The sequence below is a fragment of the Gopherus flavomarginatus genome, chromosome 5, assembly GCF_025201925.1.
Source record: "Gopherus flavomarginatus isolate rGopFla2 chromosome 5, rGopFla2.mat.asm, whole genome shotgun sequence".
Taxonomy (NCBI): domain Eukaryota; kingdom Metazoa; phylum Chordata; order Testudines; family Testudinidae; genus Gopherus; species Gopherus flavomarginatus.
The window spans coordinates 132,681,468-132,703,487 of record NC_066621.1 but is presented as its reverse complement, the minus strand read 5'-3'; the positions used below and the strand labels follow the sequence as shown (position 1 = coordinate 132,703,487).

Genomic DNA, 22,020 nt, shown 5'->3' with positions numbered 1-22,020 from the left:
AATGGAAGAATGTTTGCATTGACCAAGCTACAGTCACTTGGGCGGGGGAGTTTCTGCAGCGATGGAAAAACCCCTTTTGTCACTGTAGCCTTGTCATAAACAGATGGTTAAGGGTTGATGTCTCTTTTACCTGTAAAGGGTTAAGAAGATCAGTGAACCTGGCTGACACTTGACCAGAGGACCAATGGGGGGACAAGATACTTTCAAATCTTGGTGGAGGGAAGTCTTTGTTTGTGCTGTTTGTTTTGTTCATTGTTCGCTCTTGGGGCTAAGAGGGACCAGACGTACACCCAGGTGTTCCCAATCTTTCTGAATCACTTTCATGTTTCAAAATTGTAAGTATAGCCAGGAAAGGCAGATTAGTCTTACAGTTGTTTTCTTTCAACTTGTGAATATTTTTCCTTTTGCTGGAAGGATTTTTACCTCTGTTTGCTGTAACTTTGAATCTCAGGCTGGGTGGGGGGTAGGTCCCTCTAGGCTATATGAATCTGAATACCCTGTAAAACATTTTTCATCCTGATTTTGCAGAGATAATTTTTACTTTTTCTTTCTTTAATTAAAAGCTTTCCTTTTTTAAGAACCTGATTGATTTTTTCCCCTTGTTTTAAGACCCAAGGGGATTGGGTCTGAACTCACCAGGGATTGGTGGGGGGAAGGAGAGGGTGGAAGGTTAATTCCTCTTTGTTTGAAGATCCAAGATGTTTGGATCAGTGTAGCCTCTCAGGTTAACCCAGGGAGGGGAAAGTCTGGGGGGGAAAAAGAGGGGGAGGCTGATTTCTCCTTATGTTCAAATCCAAGGGGTTTGGGTCTTGGGTTCCCCAGGGAAGGTTTTGGGGGAACAGGAAATGTGCCAAACACTATATTTTGGCTGGTGGCAGCGTACCAAATTTAAGCTAGTAATTAAGCTTAAAAGGGATCATGCAGGTCCCCACTTTTTGGACACTAAAGTTCAAAGTAGGAAAAAACCCTTGACATGGTGGCACAGCGGTGGGATTGTGTTTAAGAACCAAAAGCCAGTAGGATTTTTTTTTCTCTCCTTTCTAGCTGCTTGGAAAGCAGCCTGAGGGTATTGTTTTTAAGAACCGAAAGCCAGCGAGGTTTTTTTTCTCCCCTTTCTAGCTGCTTGGAAAGCAGCCTGAGGGCAGAGGTGTTAAGTTTCTAACAAAGGTCTTTGTTAGGAGGAGGCTTCAAGCTGGGAGCAAACAGACAGCAAAAAGACATTCACAAGCTGAATTGTTTTGTTTCTTTCTACCTCTCGGATATAGCTAGTTAGAAAATCTCTGTTAACCAAGCAGCCTGAGCTGAAACAGCTCAGTCAGTAAGCTGCAGAGAGGTAGTGTGGCCAGCACAAGAAAGCAGAAAAATGAGTACCAGTGAAGCAACTAACAAACTAAAAATGGCTAGACTGAAAGCAATAAAGAAAGACAACGAACATAAGAGATGGATGGAACTAATTAAGGCAGAAATAGCCAGGGAAGAAGCAGCCCACAGGAGAGCTATAGAGATAAAAGAAAAAGAGATGGAAGAGAGGGAAAGAGAGAGAAAGCATGAACTGGACTTAGCACAGGCTAAGCAGGATGGACCAGCCAACCCTAACAACCCTTCTCCAGGTACTGTTTCCCATCCCAGAAAATTCCCCACCTACAAGGGGGCGATGACACTGAGGCCTTCTTAGAAAATTTTGAAAGGACCTGCCATGGGTACAACATCTCTACAGACCAGTACATGATAGAGCTGAGGCCACAGCTCAGTGGACCCAGAGCAGAGGTGGAGGCTGAAATGCCTAAGGAACACATGAACTATTACGAACTTTTTCAAATCAAGGCCAGAATCAGAACGGGGCTAACACCTGAGCATGCCCGTCAGCGGTTTAGGGCCCTAAGGTGGAAACCAGATGTGTCATTTACCCCACACGCCCACCACATCGGAAAGAATTGGAATGCCTGGATATCAGAAGCAAATGTTAAATCTCTGGATGAGCTGTCCCTCCTAATGCAAATGGAACAGTTCTTAGAGGGTGTTCCTGAGGAAATAGAAAGGTACATCCTAGATGGGAAGCCCAAAACTCTAACTGAGGCGGGGGAGATTGGAGCCAGATGGGTGGAAGTGGCAGAAAAGAAAAAAGCTACTAGCAAGGGGAGTGAATATCACAGGGGGCAAACAGAAAATAAACCCTATCACCGAGGGCAACCCAAGACCCCACCTACAACCCAAGGAAAGCCCCAGACTCCCTATTGTCCCACCTCACCAGTCTGCAGTAACCCACCTCGGCCCAGTGACCAGTCAGCTGGGCGATGTTTTAAATGTAATGAACTGGGACATATAAAGGCCAATTGCCCCAAGAACCCCAATTGAGTGCAGTTCATTATATCTCCATCACACCAAAAATCACCAGGCCCAGATGCCTCTCAAATACCCTTGGAGCGAAGGGAAACCTCGAGAGTGGGCGGAAAGAAGGTTATTGCGTGGAGAGACACGGGGGCACAAGTGTCAGCTATCCACCAATCCTTAGTGGACCCCAAATTCATCAACCCAGAGGCCCAAGTGACAATTTACCCATTCATGTCAAAATCTGTAAACTTGCCTACAGCTGAACTGCCTGTCCAGTACAAAGGCTGGTCAGGAATGTGGACTTTTGCAGTCTATGACAATTATCCCATCCCCATGCTACTGGGGGAAGACTTGGCCAACCAAGTGAAGCGGGCCAAGAGGGTGGGAATGGTTACACGCAGCCAAGCCAGGCAAGCTTCCAGACCCATCCCTGTTCCTGAGCCATCCACAAGGGCCCCGTCTGTGTTACCAAAGACCTAGACAGAGGTGGTGGACCCGGATCCCCTGCCAACGACTGCAACAGCCACAGTGCATCCAGTCCCAGAACTGGAACTGGAAAAGCAACCAGCACCAGAACAGTTGCCAGCACTGACGTCAGCACTTGCAAACCCATCTCCAGCCCCAACACCAGAGGGCACCAGTGGGCCTGAACTGGCAGAAGCAGCAGACAACCCTACCCAAGAGGCTCAGCCAGAGCCTGAAATATCGCATAGTGCACCAGCGGAAAGCGGTTCACCATCAACGAAAACAACCCCATCACCTACATCGCTTCCAGAGGGACCAAGCCCAAGTCCACAGTCTAAGGAGGAACTCGTGTCTCCAGCCTCAAGAGAACAGTTCTAGACTGAGCAGGAAGCAGATGACAGCCTTCAGAAAGCTTGGGCGGCGGCACGGAGCACCCCACCGCCTCTCAGCTCTGCTCACCGATCCCGGTTTATTGTAGAACAAGGACTCTTATACAAGAAGACTCTTTTTGGTGGACACCAGGAAGACTGGTGTCCTCGAAAACAGTTGGTAGTTCCAACTAAGTACCGGGGAAAGCTCTTAAGCTTAGCCCATGATCATCCCAGTGGCCATTCTGGGGTGAACAGACCCAAAGACAGGTTAGGGAAGTCCTTCCACTGGGAGGGGATGAGCAAGGACGTTGCTAATTAAGTCCGGTCTTGTGAGGTGTGCCAAAGAGTGGGAAAGCTCCAAGACCAGCTCAAAGCCCCTCTCCAGCCACTCCCCATAATTGAGGTCCCATTTCAACTAGTAGCTGTGGATATTCTGGGTCCTTTCCCAAAAAAGACACCCAGAGGAAAGCAGTACATACTGACTTTCCTGGACTTTGCTACCCGATGGCTGGAAGCAGTAGCTCTAAGCAACACCAGGGCTAAAACTGTGTGCCAGGCCTTAACAGACATTTTTGCCAGGGTAGGTTGGCCCTCCAACATCCTTACAGATTCAGGAACTAATTTCCTGGCAGGGACCATGAAAGATCTGTGGGAAGCTCATGAGGTGAATCACTTGGTTGCCACCCCTTACCACCATCAAACCAATGGCCTGGTGGAGAGGTTTAATGGAACTTTGGGGGCCATGATACGTAAATTCATAAATGAACACTCCAATAACACTGGTCTACAATTTTTGAGAAGTCGTCTGCTTCAGAGATAAAATGTGATATTTATTATGTATTTTGATGTACTGAATTCAAATTTGACAATTAAAACTACTGATTGGCTAATGTTTCTAAGATATTTAAGTTTTTACATTTTATGTCTATGTATATTGTGTAGACAGTAGAGTTTTAATCATAAATTGTAAACCTAGGTCTTTTAATGTGTTTATGGTTGCTTTACATGATAATATTTCACCTGTCCTGTTTATGTAACACTTTAAAAATCAGCAAAAGGGTTATATAAATCAAATTTATTATGAAACAAAAGGCAAAAAACTATTATGTACATAGTTTAGTCCTATTCAGTGTCTACTCGGCGCTTCTTGGCTTGTCTCTTGTATTCATTAAATGGAGCATCTCTTGTCACTGTCCAGCAATAATCTGCAAGCATTGATGGGCTCCATTTGCCCTGATAGCCTGCCAGGAGATTCCACCGCTGTAGTCTGGAGCCCAGCAGCTCTGCCTTACTCTTGGCTAGTTCCAAATCCCTGACAAGGTCATTCAGTTCACCTTATGTTATGAGGTGTGGTTCAGAGGAGGAGGATGGGAGAAAATGTGGGTCCTGTGACATTGATGATTCAGGACCAGAAGTTTCATCCTCTTCCTCTTCCTCGTCTGACTCAAGTGAGAATGATTCTGGTACATCAGGAACCGACAGTCCTTCTCCATGGGGTACTGGGCGTATAACTGATGGAATGTTTGGATAATGCACAGTCCACTTTTTCTTCTTTGACACACCTTTCCCAGCTGGAGGCACCATGCAGAAGTAACAATTGCTGGTATGATCTGTTGGCTCTCTCCAAATCATTGGCACTGCAAAAGGCATAGATTTCCTTTTCCTGTTCAACCACTGGTCAAGATTTGTTGCACAAGTGTTGCAGCAGATGTGTGGGGCCCACCTCTTGTCCTGATCTCCAATTTTGCAGCCAAAATAAAGGGGATAGGCTTTCTTAACCATAGTGGTTATACTGCGCTTTTGTGATGCAAAAGTCACTTCACCACAAACATAGCAGAAGTTATCTGCACTGTTCACACAAGTACGAGGCATCTCTGCTCACTTTGGCTAAACAGAAATGTGTCCCTTTGCAAAATCAAACACTGACAAATAAGAGAGCACGACACTGTATGATTTCCAGAGCTGATATAGGGCAATGTGTTCAGCAGAGTGATGTAAGCTTCGTTATGATTGCATCATCCATGACTTCCAGGAATAACATGATGCAATTCATATCATGTATGACGCAATACCAGCTTCAGATTGCAGCATTCATTGTTTTGCCTAAAAAGCAAGCACTGTCCAAACCCAGTCATAGATTTATTCAGAGATCCAGTCAAAGATGTATTTTAGTCATTTCTGGTTTAAATTGAGATCCCTTCCCTTTATAACTCACTTATCCTCCGCCATTCCCAAGTCAAGGGTCGTATATACTGACCCAATAGCATATCTTGAAAACTAGAGCCAATCAACAATTTTAAGCATCATTTTCGTTCTCAGTGACCCAGAATTAGTAAAGTTGGACTACATTTATTTCAGAAGCATTTTGGCTGTAGAGCAGTGTAATTGGGACCTAGTGTTGCAGCAGTTGCTTTTTGCCTACAGGGCTGTACCACATCCCAGTTTAGGGTTTTCACCATTTGAACTTGTGTATGGCCATGAGGTTAAGGGACCATTACAGTTAATGAAGCAGCAATGGGAGGGGTTTACGCCTTCTCCAGGAACTAACATTCTAGACTTTGTAAGCAACCTACAAAGCACCCTCCGACACTCTTTAGCCCTTGCTAAAGAAAACCTAAAGGATGCTCAAAAAGAGCAAAAAGCCTGGTATGATAAACATACCAGACAGCGTTCCTTCGAAGTAGGAGACCAGGTTATGGTCTTGAAGGCGCAACAGGCCCATAAGATGGAAGCGTCATGGGAAGGGCCATTCATGGTCCAAGAGTGCCTAGGAGCTGTTAACTATTTCATAGCATTTCCCACCTCCTCCCTAAAGCCTAAAGTGTACCATGTTAATTCTCTCAAGCCCTTTTATTCCAGAGACTTAAAGGTTTGTCAGTTTAAAGCCCAGGGAGAAGATGACGCTGAGTGGCCTGAAGGTGTCTACTACGAAGGAAAAAGTGATGGTGGTATGGAAGAGGTGACCTTCTCCACAACCTTGGAACGTCTGCAGCGGCAACAGATCAAGAAGCTGTGCACTAGCTTCGCCCCATTGTTCTCAGCCACCCCAGGACGGTCTGAACGGGCATACCACTCCATTGACACAGGTAATGCTCACCCAATTAGAACCCCACCCTACTGGGTGTCTCCTCATGCCCAAGCTGCTATAAAACGGGAGATCCAAAACATGCTACAGATGGGTATAATCCACTCCTCTACCGGTTCATGGGCATCTCCAGTAGTTCTGGTACCCAAACCAGATGGGGAAATACGCTGTTGCGTGGACTACTGTAAGCTAAATGCTGTAACTCGTCCCGACAACTATCCAATGCCACGCACCGATGAGCTATTGGAAAAATTGGGACGTGCCCAGTTCATCTCTACAATAGACCTAACCAAGGGGTACTGGCAAGTACCGCTAGATGAACCCACCAAAGAAAAGTCAGCCTTCATCACCTATGCACGGGTGTATGAATTTAATGTGCTTCCTTTTGGACTGCGAAATGCACCTGCCACCTTCCAAAGACTTGTAGATGGTCTCCTAGCAGGATTGGGAGAATATGCAGTTGCCTACCTCTATGATGTGGCCATTTTTTCTGATTCATGGCCCGAACACCTAGAACACCTGGAAAAAGTCTTTGAGCGCATCAGGCAGGCAGAACTAACTGTTAAGGCTAAAAAGTGTCAAATAGGCCAAAACAGAGTAACTTACCTGGGACACCAGGTGGGTCAAGGAACAATAAACCCCCTACAGGCCAAGGTGGATGCTATCCAAAAGTGGCCTGTCCCAAAGTCAAAGAAATAGGTCCAATCCTTCTTAGGCTTGGTCGGGTATTACAGGCAATTTGTACCACACTACAGCCAAATCGCTGCCCCGCTAACAAACCTGACCAAAAAGACCCAGCCGAATGCAGATAAGTGGACTGATGAGTGTCAGAAGGCCTTTACCCATCTTAAGGCGACACTCATGTCTGACCCTGTGCTAAGGGCCCCAGACTTTGACAAACCATTCCTAGTAACCACAGATGCATCTGAGTGTGGTGTGGGAGCAGTTTTAATGCAGGAAGGACCGGATCAAAACTTCCATCCTGTCGTGTTTCTCAGCAAGAAACTGTCTGAGAGGGAAAGCCACTGATCAATCAGTGAAAAAAAATGCTACGCCGTTGTGTATGCCTGGGAAAAGCTATGCCCATATTTTTGGGGACGGCGCTTCCAGCTACAAACCGACCATGCTGCGCTAAAGTGGCTTCATACTGCCAAGGGAAACAACAAAAAACTTATTTGATGGAGTTTAGCTCTCCAAGATTTTGATTTAGAAATTCACCACATTTCAGGAGCTTCTAACAAAGTAGCTGATGCACTGTCCCGTGAAAGTTTCCCAGAATCAACTGGTTAAAAATTATCCTTGAAATGTGGAAAATCTTGTCGTTTTACATAATTAGTAGTATATGTAAAGATGCATGTGTTTTATTAATCTGTTTATTCTAAAGTTCTAGGAAGAAATCACTGCCAGTGTGGTTCCACACTGTCTGAGATTTGGGGACATGTCATAAACAGATGGTTAAGGATTAATGTCTCTTTTACCTGTAAAGGGTTAAGAAGATCAGTGAACCTGGCTGACACTTGACCAGAGGACCAATGGGTGGACAAGATACTTTCAAATCTTGGTGGAGGGAAATCTTTGTTTGTGTTGTTTGTTTTGTTCGTTGTTCGCTCTTGGGGCTAAGAGGGACCAGACGTACACCCAGGTGTTCCCAATCTTTCTGAATCAGTCTTTCATGTTTCAAAATTGTAAGCATAGCCAGGAAAGGCGGATTAGTCTTACAGTTGTTTTCTTTCAACTTGTGAATATTTTTCCTTTTGCTGGAAGGATTTTTACCTCTGTTTGCTGTAACTTTGAATCTCAGGCTGGGCGGGGGGTAGGTCCCTCTAGGCTATGTGAATCTGAATACCCTGTAAAACATTTTCCATCCTGATTTTGCAGAGATAATTTTTACTTTTTCTTTTTTTAATTAAAAGCTTTCCTTTTTTAAGAACCTGATTGATTTTTTTCCCTTGTTTTAAGACCTAAGGGGATTGGGTCTGAACTCACCAGGGATTGGCGAAGGTTAATTCCTCTTTATTTGAAGATCCAAGGAGTTTGGATCAGTGTAGCCTCTCAAGGTAACCCGGGGAGGGGAAAGTCTGGGGGGAAAAAGAGGGGGAAGGCTAATTTCTCCTTATGTTCAAATCCAAGGAGTTTGGGTCTTGGGTTCCCCAGGGAAGGTTTTGGGGAAACAGGAAGTGTGCCAAACACTATATTTTGGCTGGTGGCAGCGTACCAAATTTAAGCTAGTATTTAAGCTTAAAAGTGATCATGCAGGTCCCCACTTTTTGGACGCTAAAGTTCAAAGTGGGGAAAAACCCTTGACAAGCCTGCATATATTCTGTGAGTTTACAGGGGTATAGCTGTTGGTGCCATAGTTATGCTGCTGTAGCACCCATAATGTAGACATAATCTCTGTCTCCAAAATTCCTAATCCTGTTTCTTTTCCTTTCCTTGCTTCCAACAACCCTAATATATCCCTGGAGGCAGGGAGTTTTTCTTTCCTCTCCCCTAACCCCTCCACACACACGTTACAGAGAATCTATGAAATTCTGATGTTTCCCTTTTATGTTCTTTGTGGACAGGGATGTACCCAAACCAGAGAGAACTGCAATCCTTACATTCCTGAAAACTATTATTCAAATGTTAATGAGTCATTTGGCAGACCTGAAAAAGTGATGTAAGATGTGAGAAGCAGGGCATTTGTGTGGTGTACCAATGTCGTCTTTGGAATGATAAAAACTGTAATGTCAGGGCTTTTCCTGGCATAGTGTAGATTTTAAATAATTTTAATACTAAATCAGTCTGTTCTTTGATGCCACACATGGCTGTACAGTGGACATCAGAGGATGTCACTAGAGAAGGTTAGAGAAAACTTCTTTCCCTACTGGGAGGGGAACAAGGAGTTCTAAAATCACTAGAACAGGAGTTTTGTTGCTGCAAGGAATATAAGTAAGTTTGGACCTTTTGTCTAAGCAATCTTGGTAGTGCCGCATGCATCTGACGAAGTGGGTATTCACGCATGAAAGCTCATGCTCCAAAACATCTGTTAGTCTATAAGGTGTCACAGGATTCTTTGCTGCTTCTATAATGTCTGCTTGTCATCAACCACAAGAATGTGCAGATGGGTGTACTGCACTAAAAATAGAAGAGCCCAGTTACCTTGTGGTGCTATAAATGCTTCCGCATTGTTGTAAAGATGCTGCACAGCTTCTGCCTAAAGATCAAACTGTGCCAATGTAAATGTTACTATTGTTTGCCAGCAACTGTTTGGTGCTTTCCACCCAGTCTCTGAGGCATTCTGCCTGTCACAGGAAATGTATGAAACTGCTGCATACTAAATCAAACCACAAAGGTCTGTCAGTGAGAGAAGACTTTTATCTTGGAGAGAAAAAAAACATATATTTAGAAAGAGAGAGCTGCTGTTCAGTTCTTTTGACAGGCTCTGCACCCCTGTACTTCATCCTTAATCATTTAATCCCACCCTACTTTTTTAGGTGTGAAATGATAGCCTTCTGAGGTCAGCCTTCCACTGTTTGCATAGCAGACTGGTGTTCTAAGCGTGAGTACTCATTTATTTAATCATGTTGGTTGTCTGTACAATGATAATGACTTTTATACCTAAGCATATCACAAACTGTCATCCATGGCAAGAGCCAATCAGATGTATAACTTGGTAAATAATATAAAATCTGGTATCAACACTGGGAAATGTTAGAAGAGAAGTTCAATGCAATCAACATTTTGATTTCATGGTAAAAACAACACAACCTTCAAAGTGTGTCTCTGAACACTGACCATTTGGGGCGGTTCAAATGGCAAAGGAAATCTTTCTGAATGCATTAGACCATTTTTTTCTGTCATAACAGATCAGAGAGTATAACCTCATTTCTTATCTGCAAGACTTTTAGCAACTGAGTCAGTGCCTCCATTAGGGTGGCCCCTTTGCTCGTAATGGTGACTGAATCATTGTTTCTAGTGTAGATACAGAATAAAATACAATTACTCAATCTTGACACACACATGGGGCGCATAATGCTTTAGGGTTATATCCATTTCCACAGGCTAAGGGGAAGAAAATCAGATGGATCCATGGATATGGAACAGGCACTGTCACATCTGCACCATTGTACCCCCTTCACCCAGCCCTGTGGAAGCTCCTCTGTAAGTCCTATGTGGACTTTGGCCTCCACTGTTTTGTTGAGGATGGCCTGGGAAGCCTGGCCACTCTCTATGCTGCCATATTCCTTTCAGTCCCTTGACACACTAGCTAGTAAGTTAACCCTGTCACTCCTAGGTGGGGAGGGAGGTTTCCAAAACAACGGCAGAAATGCAGGGAAGGGGGGGAGCCTTTAGCAGTGCGCTGGAACTTTACTGCCAAGGGCCAGCGAACCAGTCCAGAGGTTTGTGGGCCCAGAATCTCAAAGGTATTTAGGTGCCTGTTTCCCATTGAAATCCATGAGGATTAGTTGTCTAAATACCTTCCAGGGACTGTGATACAGTGATACACATCCCTGCTAGCCAATATGTTTTATTTAGTTATAGATGTAGATAATAGTGTATAAGCTACATGCAATATATACTTTTTTATTAAATCCAGCACACCTAAAAGCAAGTTCAGGGCTCAATGCAGTCACTTTGGCTATACCTTTTTAATGGATTGCAGAAATGTTGTAGTGGATGTGTCCCAGTAATGGAAAGTTTAGACCTAACATTAAAACAAAACGAACAAACAAACAAAAAACCCTCATCTGTTTAGATTTGCCCCAGTGTTTCTTTTAGGAAATGCACCCTCACTTAAACCTTACTAGTGATTGTAATGCAGAGTTCTATGTATTCATTTGATTTTTGTTCAATTATGTTATGAGGATACAGAAAAGCTTTAACCTGAGAGAATGGGAATTGCTTGATACAACATGGTTTTTAATGATTCTAGCTAAATACTCCAATGCTACTGGTCAAACTGTAGGATGTTTCTTGTTGCCTGTGCTCCTTTATTTGGTTATGTAAACAAAGACTACCTTAGTACTGGAAAATCAAAACACCTTGGTCTTTCTGTTTTCATATAAATACATATATATAGTAGGGGCAGAAGCATAATAGATTTGTTTGCAGGGTAAATAATTTATCTTGACCAAATGCATATGGTAAACTTGATTGAGAATGGAAGTGAACATCACAACAGTTTGTGTTTTTCAGTTTCTTAGTTCTTACTTCGAATGAGCTTTGGTTGTTTTGATATTGTTTTTGTGACAAACTGGAATTGTTTTTCCTATTGGTTTATATGATGAAGTGTGAAACTATTGGCCTATCTTATGGGCAGTAATTCAAGAGGAAAGATAGCCTTGAGGTTAAGAAACTAGTCCGGGACTGAAAGCCTGAGTCTGATTTCCAGGTCTGCTGAGGATTGCTTGTGTAGTTGCAATGAGGCTACTCCCAAGTATAAAGCAGCATTGCCAACTTTCATGATTTTATCACGAGTCTCATATTTGGTGACTTTCATAAAGCCCGTGTTCCTGAAGTCATGTGATTACATCAGATTCCTGCCTTTTTATAAAGTAAGTTTCTAGCTCTCATGATTGCAGAGAAAAACATGAAAATGCGGAGCCTCAAGGTTAAAAAAACAGAAGGGAATTAGAACATTTATTAAGCCAGTCTTGTGACTTTATGGAGACCAGAGTAATGCTTTTTGAATTTTCAAGCTTATCCATACTGGTTTAGCATATAACTCTTTATAAGACTGGAGATTTAGCTCTGCCTCAATTTTTCATTTGCATAATGAGGATTCTGTCTTCTTTTGGCTGTCTTGTCTGTTTAGATTATAAACTCTGTGGGGCAACGACCATCTGCTACTGTGTTTGTACAGCACCTAGCACAATCGTGTCCAATTCTCAGTTTGAGCCAGGAGGTGCTACTATAATATAAACAATACTCATGGATATTAAAATAGAAGCTGCTGTTCTTATTTCTGAGATGGAATTGATTACCCTTGTGACAGCAGTGTGTGTAGTCCTAGATGAATATGTAATTGTTTTGTAAGGCCACTTTCTCAAAAGTGGTGTATGAAAAAGGTATTAAGAGAAAACAGCCTGCTCTGTTACGTGCATCCTTCCAACGCTTACGCTGCTTTTAAAGTAATACACAGCTCTTGGATATGCACAGTGCAGGATTAAAATAACCAAGTTTAAAAGGCAAGACCCTTCAGAGTCAAACAACCTACCTGCTGTGCTAGGGCCTTATTTTATGATGGTTGGAACTAGGTTACCACAAACCTCATTTACCTCTCCCTGTAATGCCCTGCCCATTGCAGAAGCGACTCTAGCTTTAATAAAATCTTTCTCCCTCTTAACTCAGCTTCTCCTTCTGCTTGATCCCAGGATGAAGTCATAATCCTGCGTGTGTATGACAGAGCAAGCTGTTGCGCTGGAAAGGAGCTGGGGGATCATCACACACGCGCTGCGGGACTGAGGAGGAGATGATGGGCAGGGACGAGGCAGAGAAGCCATGCTTACTAGGCAAACGGATTTTGCGGCTCGTCACCCAAAAGTGCCAAGGCAGTTCTGAAAGCGGGAGCTGGCTTTCTGATGTGAGTGGGACACAGCTGAAAGCTGCTCCCTGGCTCCGGAGGCTAGCGCTGAACGCCGGTGCACCGCGCAGAGCTTGTCCGTTGCATAAGCCCCCTGATGAGGTTACATAACGGGCTGCCGCTGTCTGCGCGGCTCCGTGTCCCCCGGTTACAAGTCTGACAAGGGGCGGCGGGTACTTGATGGGCTGAGCTGCAGCCGCCCCTGGAGTGGGCGGGGGGGTCGGGACAGGCGGGCCGGAAGGACTGTTTGCAACCCAACTGGAGACGATCCAGAGTAGCAGCCTGCGGAGTGCAGCCACCCAGCCGGGCATCAGTGGGCAGGGCACGGCTCGCCATTGCTCTCGCCTCTCCCGCTTGCATGTGGCGGGGACGGGCCGATCGGGGACGGGACAGAGGAGGGGAGGGAGTCCGTGAAGGAGGGGCCTCAGCAAACGCCATTCAAACCCCGCAGGCGCCACTGCCGCAGCTGCCTGCTCCCGGATTCCTCCTGCTGAGGCTCGTCCCAAGCAGCCCCCCGCCACCCATGCCCCTGCTGGGTAAGTGACCCCTTTCGGGCGCTCCGTGTCAGTGCTGGGGAAGGGGGGGGGGCGCAAGCACTGCGGGGTGCCCTGGGGGAGGGCAGAGCTCTGCTTTGCTGCATGTCACTTTCACATTCGCTGCTGAACGCCTAGAAGGGGCCGCCGAGCCCTCCAGGTCCCAGCCTCGGCAAGGCCATGGCAGGCGGGATCAGCGCGCTGACAAGCGAAGAGGAGAATTGGCACGTTGCGTTCCCCCTTCTGCTGGAAACAAACTTTTTCCAGGCAGCGTGGGGGTGGGGGGAAAGGATGCTGCACCCCCAGGCTTGAAGTAGTAATAACAACCCAAATACATGGTTTCTGCCTTCAGCGCCCCCACTATAAAAATTGTTCCAGCACCACTGCAGGGCGTGGGGAAATGAGTGAGTGGCGCTCAGCCTGAGAGGGGAAGCCACCAAGTTGGGTGGCAGCAGAGCTTAACTCTTTCCTGCCCTGCGTGTCCCTGGAACCTGCTGGTGCAGTGGTTCTCAACCAGGGGTACCAGTCCGTCTGGGAGTACTGAGAGGTCTTCCAGAGGGTACATCAACTCAGCTAGAGATTTGCCTTGCTTTACAACAGGCTACTTAAAAAGCGCTAGCAAAGTCAGTACAAAAACTACTATTTCATAGGGACAATGACTTGCTTTTACTGCTCTGTACACTTTACACTGCAGTGTAAGTTCAATATTTATAATTCCAATTGAATTATTTTCTAATTATGTGGTAAAAATAAGATAGTAAGCAGTTTTTCAGTGCGCTGTAACACTTTTGTAATTTTGTGTCTGCTCTTGTAAGCAAGTAGTTTTTAAGTGAGTTGAAACTTGGGGGTACACAACACAAATCAGACTCTGACAGGGGTACAGTAGTCTGGAAAGGCTGAGAACCACTTAACTGGTGGGTTTGCCCTGCCCTTGAATCCTGTGGGTGCAAATATTATTCTTGAGGCTCCATTCAGTGTTTTATCCCGCACCTGCACTCTGTTGCGTTCAGCAGGTCTCTGTCAGTCAGCAGGAAGAGGGGAGGGAGAGGAGTAGTGCAATGGCATTCTGGTATTCAACAGGGACATGTAGTATAATGTATTTATAGTTAACCCAAGCAGCCCTGCGGGTGGTGTGAGAGCTACTATGGTACAGCCCTTAATAGTAGTATTTATTTTAACATCCGCTCCTCCCTCCTTCCCAAACACGCAGTAGGGTCAGTGTATAGTGAAACTGAGAATTATACTAGGCTAGCAGGGAGTTCCCTTTAAAAATTCCAGTCTGTTTGGAGTTGCAACATGAGCACAAAATGAAAACATCTTTAATTGGTATTGCATAAACTACAAGGAGCTGAAGCTGTTCAGGGGCCCGATCCTGCAAACAGTTCCATGTGTACAGGCCCCTTGTGGCCAAGTAGAGCAGCAATGTCATTTCAGAAAAATTCTGTGGGGCTCCAAGTTGTATCAGCGTATAGAACATTATATCTGATTATATAAGCTGCAAAGTTCGGGGTCGAGGGAGAAGAAGTGGTGCATGTAGACCAGTGGTGGGCAACCTGTGGCCCATGGGCTGCATGCAGTAATCCATTCGCAGGCCGTGAGACAGTGTTTACATTGATCTTCTGCAGGCATGGCCGCCTGCAGCTCCCAGTGGCTGCGGTTTGCCATTTCCAGTCAATGAGAGCTGCGGGAAGCGGCACAGGCCGCAGGGACGTGCTGGCTGATGCTTCCTGCAGCTCCCATTGGCTGGGAACAGTGAACCGCAGCCACTGGGAGCTGCAGGCAGTTATGCCTGACGATGGGCATGTAAACACTGTCTTGCGGCCCGCCAACTGATTACCCTGACGGGCTGCGGGCAGGCTGCAGGTTGCCCACCACTGATAAAGACCTATGAAAAGTGTGGGGGCAGTGGCAAACAAAGTGCGGGGGGGAGGGGGAAGTGTCTTCTTTCCCCATAGCAAATGGTGCCTTTGAAGTGGAGCACTAAGTATTCTGCACCAGGAAAAGGATTTGTGTGGTTCTCTTTGCAGGCTCAGGCTCTGTGTTTGTGATACCTAGAACCACAAGTCCAGATTCCATCACCCTTAATTCTTCTTCCCTAGATAAATTGAGCACCAGACAGTTTTCCGTGTCTGGCTCTGTTGGATGAAAATGTAAAAACAAAGTCCTGTCTGGTAGCTATTGTGGATGTTAACACTATGGGAGGCAGTGTGGCCTAGTGGATAGCGCTGGGAGATCTAGGTTCTAGTCTCAGCTCTGCCACTGGTTTACTGGGAAACCTTGGGCAAATCACCTCACCTCTCTGTGCCTCATCTGTAAAATGAGGATAATGATTGTGACCTTTGTAAAGCACTGTGAGACCTACCAATGAAGAGTGCCACATAAGAGAGAGGTATTATTACTCAATGTTCAGACAGTCACAATGGTGAGTATAATATAAATAACTACATAGACATCAACGACCTCGTGGCACTTTTGTAGGTGCCTGGGTGAACTGCCCCCTGCCTCCACTGTTGTATAAAGTTATAATCCTGGGAGAGATCTTTACATGCTTAAAACCAGCTATCACCTTTTGCTATTGCTTTTATATTAAAGACACTATGTAAATAAATGTAAAGTAACAATCGAATGAAAGTGGGAGTTTGCCCTGGAAACTCTGGTGCAGTTTAATGATAGTGTCCCATTTTGTGCTCTGATAGAATGATATCTCATTTAAAATGAAAGATGTGGCTGGGGGCGGGAGGAAAAAGGGGAGGCAGACATCTGCAGTTTGGTCCTTTACAACTTGAAATCAAGAGCCTAAAATCTCTGACATCAATGTGTAATTTGTTCTTTATTATCCCATTGCATTGTGAACAAGTCTTGACTCATAGCCCTCAAGGGTTAATGTAAAAGGCACATTTCCCTGTGTGTAATTATTTGGCCATCATGGCTCATCCAAGGCCACATAGCAAGGCTGTGTAATTACAACTTGGCACACAGTACTCCAGTGTTGTAGAGTGTTGCTGGCATACTCTGTTCAGGGAATCCTGCCCACGCTGTTTGACTGGCAGTTGCGGGGGCCCGTAAGAATGAAGAATAAACAATCATTGTTCCAGAAGGGGAGTTGCTTCCACCAAAGGGTCAGGGAAGGGAAACTTGTTTGAGATTGTCAGTTGGGTGAGTGACTGGGGCAAAGGAACCACAGAGACAATTAAAATGTGTTTCCTGTTGTTTGGCCTCAGCTCCATAAGGCCCACCCTAAATCACCATGCTCTCGTTTGCTATATATTGTATTCCAACAGCGAATGTTGTTTTCAGGGGTTGTAGTTGTACTAAGCTATGGAACAATAGTCCACAAAATCAATGTGCCAGAAATGGAACCTCTCATCTTTGCTGCTGTGCTCACCCCTGTTCCTTCCCCTCTTATCTCTGTCCCATTTGGCAACTGCACTATCCACCTTGTGGCACAGGCTTATAGTCTTGTGTGCCATCTTCCTCTCTTCTTTCCTGGTGTCCAAACTCTTGTTAAATCCAGTTGCTTACTATTGCTATCAACTTTCCTTTGGTCTCCATCCTCACTGCCAACATCCTTATAGCATCTCCTTTGTATTCTCCCTCCTTACCTTTCCTACCTTCAGTCTATTCAACAGGTTCTCAAGCTTCATGGAACTGCGACCCCTTCTGGCAACAAAAATTACTACATGACCCCAGGCTCATGAAGCCTGAGCCCTTCTGAGCCCCCCACCCCCCGTGTGTGTGTGTGTGGGGGGGAAGCTAAAACTTGAGCTCTACCACCCCGGCCGGGGGTCAAAGCCGAAACCCAATGGCTTCAGCCCCAGGCAGGGGACCTGTAACCTGAGCCCTGCCTCCCAGGGCTGAAGCTTTGGCTTTGGCCCCAGGCAGTGGAGCTTGGGCTTGAGCTTTGGCCCTGGGCAGTAGGGTTCAGGCTTCAGCTTCTGCCACAGGTGGTGAGGCTTGGGCTTTGGCTCCTAGCCCCAGCAAGTCAATCACCAGCCCTGGTGACCCCATTAAAACAGGGTCATGACCCACTTTTGGCCCCTGACTCACAGTTTGATCATCATCATCATCATGTTCCTATTATGCCTCTGCCGTTTAGGGCAGTGACAAAGCTCCTCCACACCTGTCTCTTTCTGGCAAGTTTTTCAATGGTTCCCAAGCTGTACCCCAGGTTTTTCAACTCAGCTTCCACAGCTCTTCGTCATGTTGTTTTCAGGTGGCTTCGTTTTCACTTCCTTCAGGTGTCCATCTTATTGTTACTCTGGTGATGGAATCAGTTTCTATCCAAAGCACATGACGGAGCCATCTCCAGCGCCTCCTGGCAATGCTGGAGCTCAGGTCCTCTTGGCTGCACTGTATCAATAGATCTTGGTTTGAGATTGTTCTGGGCCAAAATATACGGAGGATTTTTCTAAGGCAGGTTGTATGGAATAAAGACAATTTGGACATGTCATACTTTCTTATTCCCCAGCATTTTGCACTATAAAGTAGTGTTGAAAGTACGCAGCTCTGATAAATCTTGAGTTTGATTTTGATGTTGTATTTTGATTAATTCCAGACTGTATTTAAGCTCCTCAAGGTGTTCCTTGCTTTATTGATTTTGTTCTGGATGTCCTGGCTTGTTCCACCATCCTGGCTGATGGTGCTGTCCAAGTATGTGAATGTTTCTACATCGGTGAGAACATAATCCTCTATCCGTATTGGTGACGGTGAGGCAATATTAAAAGTCATGATATCTGTCTTACTGCGGTTTATTTTCAATCCAGTTTGCTGTCTGAATGCGTTGAGTCGAGTTGTTTTTTCTTGTATATGATGTTGGGTATGTGGTAGGAGAGCAACATCATCTGCAAAGTCCAGGTCTTCAAGGGATGAGAAGAGTGTCCATTTAATGCCTCTTGGCATGTCTTCTGTTGTACGCCGCATTACCCAGTCGATGGCAATGTTGAAGAGGATTGCAGACATGACACACTTCTGATTTACTCCTGTTTTGACTTCAAAACTGAGCTCACTGTGATCAACACTGCATGTAAAGTTGAAATAGAAGCTTTTGATGACGGTGATTGTATGGAAAGGAATTCCATATGCCTGCAGAATGTGCCATAGGCTGGTCCTGTGAATGCTATCCAACGCTTTCTCAAAGTGTATGAAATTTATGTAGAGTTGCCATTGCCATTCTAAACACTGTTCTGTTATATTTTGTAGAGTGAAGACAGGGCCGTCATTAGGCATACGCAGAATATGCAGCTGCAAATTTCGTGGTGCCCAAGGCAGCTGCATGCTGTGCATGCGGTGCTGGCTCCAGCAGCCATCTCCATCCCCCAGCCAGCCCCCCTGCTCTGCCCCCGCCCTGCCCCCATTTGACCCTTTCCCCCAAGCCCCCTCACCTCTTCCCACCCCTGCTCTGCCCCCACCCCACCCCCATTCTACCCCTTCCTTCAAGCCCCCTCCCCCAAGTGACATGGCACGCAGGATTAGCGGGGTACTGGAGCCAGCAGAAGGGGTCGGGCCCGCCCCCGCACTCTCCAGTGGCAGTGGAAAGCAGAGCGACCTGGCCCCAGCCTGCTCCGCTTCATCAGCTCCCAGCCGTATTACTCCACTTCCCACCACCACCACTGGGGGCGGGCCTGACTCTTTCCTCCAAGCCACCTCCCCCAAGCGACAGGGCTGGGAGCTGGGGGAGTGGAACGGTCTAGGGCTGGGTTGCTGTGCTTCCCACTGCCACCGATCAGTGCGGGGAGGAAGGGGCAGGCCCGACTCCTGCTGCCAGTGCCAGGCCACCCGCTAATCCTCAGTGCTGTCTTGGGCCTCTCTGCCCTGCTGCTACCCCTTACAGCTCCTGCCCCTGCGGCCTTGCAGCCCTTGAGTGCAGTCCCTTCCGTCCCCCTTGGAGGGGCCAGTCCCCCAGCGGAGCGCCCCTCCCTCCCTCTGCAGGCGGGGGTGCAGGTGCTTGGGCTGTGTAGGGCACTACCATAGGTAGGCATGGCCCTGAGTGAAGATCTGGTCTGTGCATCTATACCATTTCCGAAAACCAGCTTGCTCTTTTCTCAGAACGCTATCAACTGCCTCTGCTATACGGTGGACTGTGATCTTACACACTGCTTTCCTTGGCACAGATAAAAGTATGATAAAAGAGAATCCCAGAAAAACCTGTCTTCTGCTCCTGCAGCTGTGAGCGTATCTCCCTCAACGTCTTCCTTAAGATTCTTCCCTGGCTCCTTGTTTTCTCCAACATTCAGTTGAGAGTCCATGCTCTCACTTCCAAGATTCTGCACATCCATGCTGTAAAGGGGGAATACACAAAGCTGCAGCATTGTGTCAGTTTCCCCTAGCCCCTTGTTTTCTGTTGACACCCCTGTTCCCAAATGCCTGTTTTCTGTTTATGGTTTCTGTCTGCATTAGGAATTCTTTCAGCAAAATTTTACTCATGCAAGTAGCCCTTAGTCACATGAGTAGACCTACTGAAGTCTGTTGGAATTATTCACATATGTAAGGGTTACTCAAATGAGTAAGGGTTGCAGGATTTTCTTTAAAGCGGGGCTGTCTTCTCATTTGCCTCTAAATCATCATGTCCTCCATATGGTGCTCAATAAATAATGAAAAAATAATACAAATAGCACCACATTCCATTGAGATCCGTTTGCTGTTACTGCTTGGGACATTACTTCTAGCTCCTTGTCTGTTGCAAGCTGTTCGAAAATCTTTGTACGTGGTAATTCCTTGCTGGTTAAGGAATGTAAAAAAGAAATAATAAAAGGCATCAGTTGTTTTTCAGTGTTTTTTGAAAGGGTCTCAAATCTGTGGGCAGTGGACGTGCACAAATGCAGAATCTCTTGTTGCCAAGGATGTGAGCCAACTGGGTTTTGAGGGAAAATGTAACCAGTTACGGCCCCTAGCAACTTGATCTCTACAGAAAGCAAAACTCTGAGTGAGTCACATGAACATTATTGTTTACAAATAAGTTATGATGAGGGAGACTCTGTCAAAGCTGATAGTCCTTCTATGAAAATACATAACAATATTCTCCTCTTTAGATCATTGCTCTCCTCTAATCCTGTGCTCCCACTTTCTCTGTGGACCCAATCCTGAGAAGTGCTGAGTGCTCTCAGCTCCTGTTAGCATTTGGCACCTCACGGGGTCAGGCACTGTGCTCCTCTGCTCCCATCTTCTCCTCCTCCACCTCTTCCTTCGGGCTCTGTGCCCCTGCTGCTCTCCTCTTGGAGCAGTCTCCCACAACCCACATGCTGAGCTCTCTCCCTCTCCTTTAGAGCCTTCCTGAAAGGGTACTCCTTTTGAACAGCCTTCCTTTGCATGACCTTCATCTCTTGATCTCACTGACAACATCTCTGACCCTTATGTGCAAACCATTGTCTGGTGCATCACATAGGTCTTTTACAGTGTTAGCTCCTCAAGGCAAGATTCTGGTCTTCTGTGTCCTTCAGGTGCTTGATTTGTACAGCACAATGGGGCCCTGAGTTCTGTTGGGGTCTTTAGTGAGACAGTTTGTCTCTTTGTTAAGGCTGTTGTGTTGGATATATTTATGGCCAGTTCTTTGTTTATGTGTATGTTGTAAATTTAAATTTATGGGATGGGAGCACTGGATAGATGCCCGTAAATATGTTTAAAAAATTTAAGAAAATAAATAGTACAAAAAATTAGTAATAAAAAAATATGGGGTTGTTAGCTTTGACAATGTTCCTTTTAACTGAGAGACGGAGCGAACCGCAGTTTGTTGCAAAAATATTTAGAACAATTACTGTTGTGGTGCAAACCAGCAGCAGGTTGGGAATAGTAATGGTATTCAAAAGCTGTTACCATTTGATGGCTGTTTGGTGGTTTATTTGAAACAAATATCATGGTCTCATCCAGTTCCCACTAGGGAGATTACAAAAACCACTGTCCTTATTGGCATCCGCATTGGCAGCCCAGACATAGAGACCAAAAATGTAACTGGCTACAGATATTGAGTTACCTTCTCATATCTAGAGGTAGTTCCTCCAGCATTGAGACACTTTGGGGAGTAGCTTGCTTGGGTAGTGCTGTACCTGGAACACTCTATTTTCCAACTCTGCCAGTCCAGCACCAAATAGAGCATCAAATGAGTTCAGAACACTGCAAGAGGTTAGCTTTCAGCTATACAAAGCCAGTGCAAACAATAAATACACCAGATTTGTTAATCATTGTGCTTGGCTGTGGTTGACTCATGGATTTAGCAAGGTGGGGCGAGCCATTGCTTTTTATGTTTTGTGCCTGCGCTATTCACTGACAACCAGGACTCTTGAAACAATGACGGATTAAATCAAGTTACTCCCTGGATGACATTAGCCTTATTACAATGAAATGATTCATTGTGATGTCAGCTGCGGAACTTTCAACTTCTGCTGAATTAAGGAGTCCTGCCTCACTAAATGACAGGAGCCTCTTGTCCAGTCCAGTCTGTATAATGCAAACGTAGAAGTTGGGACTGTTTGTAAGGGAGGGTCATACCATGCTGTGATTTTTGTGTGTGTGGGTGCATGTGCCTTCAGTTAATAAACAATCTTCGATGGCCTGTGCTTTCTGTGTTGAAATAAATTTGGGCATACATCTTAATTGCACTGCAAGAAAAAAAGACGTTGTTTCTCAAGAAGGCACAGCCCAATCTGGTGCTCTTTAGGTTGTTTGTTATTAGACTAC

At 45.7% G+C, this 22,020-nt stretch overlaps 1 protein-coding gene across 7 annotated transcripts in view; it reads left to right on the top strand.

The window, feature by feature from the left end:
* Positions 1 to 12,608: 12,608 nt before the first annotated feature.
* SYNE3 (spectrin repeat containing nuclear envelope family member 3) overlaps positions 12,609 to 22,020 on the top strand; it is an 85,270-nt gene continuing 75,858 nt past the window's right edge. For 6 of the 7 annotated variants that reach the window (XM_050954456.1, XM_050954454.1, XM_050954459.1 and 3 more), the window contains exon 1: positions 12,609 to 13,353. In XM_050954456.1, the coding sequence (XP_050810413.1) occupies positions 13,176 to 13,353 (178 nt within the window). In that variant the 5' untranslated portion in view covers positions 12,609 to 13,175. Of the gene's footprint in view, positions 13,354 to 17,905; positions 18,057 to 22,020 lie in introns of all 7 variants that reach the window. The other variant, XM_050954458.1, reaches the window with a different exon arrangement.